Source organism: Nematolebias whitei, chromosome 16 (genome assembly GCF_014905685.2).
Source record: "Nematolebias whitei isolate Nwh7 chromosome 16, NemWhi1, whole genome shotgun sequence".
Taxonomy (NCBI): Eukaryota; Metazoa; Chordata; class Actinopteri; order Cyprinodontiformes; family Rivulidae; genus Nematolebias; species Nematolebias whitei.
In genome coordinates, this window is record NC_056513.1 from 7,420,625 (window position 1) to 7,427,249 (window position 6,625).

At 44.3% G+C, this 6,625-nt stretch overlaps 1 protein-coding gene across 1 annotated transcript in view; it reads left to right on the forward strand.

The window, feature by feature from the left end:
- Positions 1-6,625, forward strand: part of kif16ba (kinesin family member 16Ba) — a 23,537-nt gene that overhangs the window by 16,011 nt on the left and 901 nt on the right. The window contains exons 26-27 of the mRNA XM_037689609.1: positions 4,337-4,459; positions 6,158-6,247. Of these exons, the coding sequence (XP_037545537.1) occupies positions 4,337-4,459; positions 6,158-6,247 (213 nt within the window). The remainder of the gene's footprint in view (positions 1-4,336; positions 4,460-6,157; positions 6,248-6,625) is intronic.

Consider the following 6,625-nt stretch of genomic DNA (forward strand, 5'->3'; position numbering starts at 1 on the left):
CTGTGCACCTGGTGTCGTCGTTAATCCTCTCCTGTGCACCTGGTGTCATCGTTAATTTTCCCCTGTGCACCTGGTGTCATCGTTAATCTTCCCCTGTGCACCTGGTGTCATCGTTAATCCTCACCTGTGCACCTGGTGTCATCGTTAATCCTCTCCTGTGCACCTGGTGTCATCGTTAATCCTCTCCTGTGCACCTGGTGTCATCGTTAATCATCACTGTGCACTTTTGTACATCTCAAAGACCCTTGCTGTTTTCCTGTTTGGTGTAGTCACAGAATTCCCCCTTGTGCACACAGAGATCCTGTTTGTTTAACCTCCTGCCCTCCTTGGAGTTTGAGATGCGTTCCTTTCCTGACGTCCAGGAGAACATGTTAGAAGAACCAGAGAGTGGTCTCCTAAAACCTCACGGAGAAAAACTGCTGGAGTCCTCAGTTGGACTCTTGATTGAAAAAGATCTGAACAAAATCAAATGGTGGAAGGATGTTAATATTCAAGTAGACAAAGACGGTCCAGTAGTTTGTGGATTTGACTGTTTTACTAAAGAAAAAAACAATGGGTCTAATGAAATCGGGAACATTCCTGACAAAGGAAGTGACTCCTGCTGGGTTTCTGATACGGAGGAGGAATCAATGCTACATAAGTGCTTTCAAGGTAATCAAACATTTGACCTGGAGAGTGAAGAATCTGGACTTTCCAAGTCCCAGATAAATGATTACGTCAGCTGTGAGGATGTTTCAAAAGAGGCCATTAGTAGTCAAATGAACAAAGACCAAAATGAACAGAACACAAAGAACCTTGACTTGGAGAACTTTACAGTAATGCACAACAAAATGCAAAATTTGGAGAAAGAAGAATCCAGAGCATTGGAGGATGGGTCCGGAGCACCGGAGGATGGGTCATCAAAGTCACAGAGCTCTCAAAATGTTACCAGTAAAGAGATAAACTTTATTAATGATCACATGGATGAAGAGAACATGTTGGACAATAAGAACATTGATTTAAAGGACTTTGCATTAGTCAACAACCAAACGTATAACCAGGAGCAAGAAGAGTCCGGAGCGTCGGAGGATGGGACATTTGATCTAGAGAGAGAAGAATCAGGACTTTCCAAGTCCCAGATTAATGATTACGTCAGCTGTGAGGAGGTTTCAAAAGAGGCCATTAGTAGTCAAATGAACAAAGACCAAAACGAACCGAGCCCCAAGAACCTTGACTTAGAGAACTTTACAGTAATGCACAACAAAATGCAAAATCTGGAGAAAGAAGAGTCAGAAGCATCTGAGGATGGGTCCGGAGCATCAGAGGAGTGGTCATCAAAGTCACAGAGCTCTCAAAGTGTTACCAGTAAAGAGATGAACTTTATTAATGATCACGTGGATGAAGAGAACATGTTGGACAATAAGAACATTGTTTTAAAGGACTTTGTATTAGTCAACAGCCAAACGTATAACCTGGAGAAAGAAGAGTTTGACGTGTCAGAGGATCATTTGGTGAAATTCCAGAGCTCTAAAAAGGATTCTGGAGAGGAGCTGAACTTGTCTGTCATTCATCTGCAAGAAGAGGCTGAAACAAAGAAAGTGACGTCCAGCAGGAGCTACATTCAGGAATATGTTGCAAAAGGCAAGAACCAAACGCTGTACCCATGGACCACAGAAGAATCTGAGCTTTTAGAGTCCCAGAGTTCTGGCAGTGATTACACCTGCTTTAAGCACAATTCCAAGTCCATTGGTGGACTCCGTCAAGAAAAGTACAAAGTTGCAGAAAGCGTGTCAGCCAGTAGGAGCTACATTTGGGATTATGTTACAGAAGTCAAGAATCAAGCGTTGTACCCATGGAAACCAGAGCTCAGATCTGGGCTTTCCAGGTCACAAAGTTTTGGCACTTGTATCAGCTCTGATCAAGATTCAACAACTGTCAGCTGTGAAATAGAACACCTAAAAGAAAAGGAAGCGGGGAAGGTGTCAGCCAACAGAAACAATCTTTGGGAGTATGTTAGAAACATCAAAAACCAAACACTCTACCCATGGAGACCAGAGGAATCTGAATGTTCATCAAAGACCCAGAGCTCTGAAATTGCTGACACCAGCTTACAGCAAGACCTCAAGTCCATGACAGAAAAACTGGGACAAGATAAAAAAGAATCTGCAGAAAGGAGGTCTGCCAACAGGAGCTACATTTGGGACTACTTTGAAAAACTTAAGAACCAACGGCTCTACCCATGGAGAGTACAGGATCCTGAACTTACCAGGGATCATTCAACCAAACTGCAACATTCTGGCAGTGATGACAACCCCTCCAAGCATTATTCAGAATCCATCGGTGATGAAAAGACCAACAAAAGCAATGAATCTGCAGAAAGGGTGTTGACTGGCAGGAGCTATGTTTGGGATTGCATTCAAAAAGTCAAGGACCAAAAGATATACTCATGGAGGTCAGTGGATTCTGAACTACCCAGGGATCAATCAGTGGATCCAATACTGAAGTCTCAGAGTTCTGACAAATACTCTCTGCAAGATTTGAAGGAGGCTGGCAAAAACTACGTTTTGGATTACTTTTCTGGGAAGCTTTCCAAAACGTACAAAGATGCAGAGAGACGACTTCAGGAAACACGAGACATCCTTCGAAGTGTTGGAGTCAATGAAATGAAGTTTGTTGTGTCCCAGTATGTCAACATGGTGTTCAAAGAGCTGTCTCTGATCCAACAAACACAGCTTCTACTACCAGAACCTCCCACTGCTGCAGAATGCAAAGCCCGTTTGGTGGATTTGTCGAAGAATGGCTCCGTTGGTCCTCCTCAACACTTTAGTGTAGCAGTTGTTTCAGGGATCTCGGAGTGGCCTGAGGGGTCTGTGTCTTCAGTCAGGAACACAAGCCCAGAAGAGTTTCATCAGAAGTTGATCCAGCTGCCACCACCTTTGACCCAGTTACAGAATCTTTCATCTCAGCAGGTCCTAAAAGAAATGGAGTCTCTGCTTCCTCAAAGACCAGTTGAAAAGATTCTGAGTATCTTCTGGATCAAGACGGCCAGCTTCAAGAAACCCATTCCAAAACCTGCTTGTCTGGTTCTGTCAGAAAAGAACCTGGTGGTTGTTTCAGCAGGAACAGAATCTGGGGACACGCTGGTTCTGTTTCATCATTTTGAGCTTCTGGAAATCAAAGAGGTCCAGATCAGTTTGGCCGGACAGCACGTCCGTCTGCTCGGCTGCAGTGAAGATACGGTTTTAGCTGTTTTCACTCACAGCAAAGAGCTGACACAGGAGTTCTGTAAGGCGCTGCTGAAGGCCCGGTCTCCTGGTGAGTTCTCTGAGCTGACCGAGGGTCACTTACTGTCTGATGACCTCATGGCTCTGTCTTTGGACTGGACATCCAATGTCCCTGACATAGTCATGGACAACGGTCTTTACATCACGAACAGATTCAAGCGGGTCCTCGCAGACCTGCTTTATATCGTCCACGGAAACATGGACGGTCCAGACAAACCGTCCCTGGCTAATGTTTGTCCTCTGCTCTACACCAGCGTTAAGGTCAAGAACTCTTCCCAGGTCCAACAGGAGGCCATCTTCCAGTTCCTCCTGACAGACACTCACATAGTTCTTCTCCAGGAGGACGGAGTCTTCCATCCGGTGCCGCGGGGGTCCAGTCTGGTTCCCTCCCAGCCTCAGTTTCAAAACCTCAGAGTCCGCAGGCGAGCGGACATCAGGTGTCTTCTGGTGAGGTCGGCTGAGAACTGCCTCGCCACGGACATCATCTTTACAAACCACCGTAGACCAGCGCTGAGACGTGTCTCGGCTGAAGTTCTTTCGTCCAGAGGTCCGGGTGACTCCTGGAAATTGGTTTTCAGTTGCTCCTCAGAGGCTCAGGTCCTGATTAATCACCTGTGTGCCTAAAAGCAGATGTTACCTGATGAACCTCTCCTGTCCTGCTTTTTGTTTTTAGGATATAAATTTCATATAAAGTATTAAGTCAGCATTTAATGTTTTTAAAAACATTTTATTATTTTTAAAATGTCTCTGTTCTGACAGTTTCAAAGGTTCTAATCAGTTCAGTTAATAAAGTTTCTTCTAAATGTCTTTATTTTTCTCTTATTGACTCATTTACTGTCCGAATGGAAAATGGTTTCAAATTAAAGATGTAAAATGTTTAATGTGTTAAATTTTATGGAGTTTTTGTGAAACACATTAATAAAGTTTAAATATCAGCTGAAATTCTGATTGTTTTTATTTTACTTTAAATTCAGAGGAGCGTTGGTTCTGAACCAGCTTTTTACTCTCTTCCTCTTTCTGTTTCTCTTCCTGTCTGTTCTGATTCGGGGACCCCCCCCCCCCCCCCCCCGCAGCACTTGGTGTCCCGACCCATCGGGTCGAGCCACAGCAGCGCGCAGGAGCCCGTTAAAGTTAGCGTTCCTCGTTACGTTCTTCGGGGACAAGGCAAGGACGAGCACTTTGAGTTTGAGGTGAAGGTGAGTCTCTGATCTGAGCTGCTATTTTACCCCAAAACACCCTGACAACCCTCTGCAGGGAGGGCAGGGCTTCATGTGAGTTCAGCTCACCGAAGTTCAAAGTTTGACGTTTCACAACTTTTGGTTTCAATCGAGAAACGTCTTCATCAAACAGGAAAATAACTCCAGCTGTCTTTATAAAACCTCTCATGGTGACAACAAAATCTGGATTAAAAACTCAGGATGATCATGTTTTGAAAGACTTGAGAATCTAAAATGTTAAAAGTGAAGAACAACTAAAACTGAATGGGTTAACGGTCTCCACAGTGAATCATCATCCTCAGTCTTACTCTGTCCTCTCTAACTGCATCCATATATCTCCTCCCTGTCATTTTCCTGGCAGCTGCATTTCCAGCATCCTACCAACATACTCACTGTCCCTCCTCTGGACATGTCCAAACCATCTCGGTGTGTCCTCTCTAACTTTATCTCCCAGTTGTTCAACCTGTGCTGTACCTCTGATCTCATTTCTAATCTTATCCAGCCTTGTCACTCCTGAGGAGAACCTCAGCATCTTCATTTCTGCCACTTCCAGTTCTGTCTCCTGTCTTTTTGTCCATGTCTCTGTCTCCAGACCATACAACATAGCTGGTCTCACCACTGTCTTGTAAACTTTTCCTTTGACCTTTGCTGACACCCTTTTCACAAATCACTCCTGAAACTTTTCTCCATCACTCCATCCTGCCTGGACTCTCTTCTTCACCTCTTTACCAAACTCCCCATTTTCCTGGGCAGTGGACCCCATGTCCTTGAAGTCCTGCACCTTTGACTTCTGCTCCTTGTAGCCTCACTGTTCCACCTCCTCCCTCTCATTCACACACATGTAAACGACTGAAGTTAATCTCAGTCTGAAAACAATTCAACAATATTTCTGTGACAATCTTATTTTTGTGTCTAAGGGACTCCCTCCGACCGTTAAATCTGTGAATTATCACAAGATTCGGTTACATGTAGTCCAATTCATTCTGGTTTATTCCAACTCGGTGCCGTACCAAAGTGATAAACCGGTCCCTCTTCAAATTCAAAAACAGTCGTCATGGCAACAAATTATCCAGGGTTAAATCCAGAGACCAGCAGGACAACTACAATGTGCTGCTAACATCCATCTGGATCAACTCTGCTGATAAGTTCTGTTTAAAATGGTGTTTGTGGAAGGAATGCATATCACCCGCCACCGTGCATGTCAAAACGTTCTAACCAACGACCTCAGAACTCAGAGGATGTGTATCAACTGTCGGCTACTACCATCTGTAAATTAGCTCAGTGCTTAGCACTGTTGCCTCACAGCAAGTCTGGTTAAGTAAAGATAAATAAGTCAGCGTCTACTGCTCATTAACTTTTTGAGTCACATGATTCAAGATGGCTGCCGCAGCTAAGCAATCTTAGCAAACAGAAAAATGACTCCAACTCAGTCCATTTTACAGATGTGGAGGTAAAGTTTCCAGGGTTTCATAAAATTCTCCACATGATTTAATTCAAGAACTGGGTGGCGTGCTGCCCCTCGGGGACCTGAACGTTAACCTTCAACAAAACCATCTGTCACCTTTAGGTTCACATTTTGGACATTTTATTTTCTGAAAATGATTTGATGACAGCTTCAGGTTGAGTTTTTGTCCGATGGAACTGGGTGTGGACGCTGTTGTCTCTGTCCTCCTTCAGGTCACCGTGATGGACGAGACATGGACGGTATTCAGACGCTACAGCCGCTTCAGAGAAATGCACAAGAGCTTGAAGTCCAAATATCCTGAGGTATGCTGTTCAGACAGCTGCTATAGAGGTTTTATTATTTAGAGCCGACGGAGGAAACCAAATCATTATATTCACTTAAAACTTCAATTGATGGTGGTTTTGGGTCGGAAACAGGTGTTCAGGAGGGATTTCTGCAAGATCCTGGGCTCAAGTACAAAACCTCTGGATTTTCTACTGATGTGTTTCAGTTGAGATGAATTAAAACTGCTAATCCAGATGTACTGAACTGCGTCTGAGTGAATCCAAGTCACCTGTGTTCATCCTGATCCACCTAAAACCGAGCGCACTCAGACTCCTCCCCCAACATCCTGCTTTAAACAAACTTGTCCCGGACACACCTCCTTTAAACAGACTCCGCCTCTGACACATCTCCTTTAA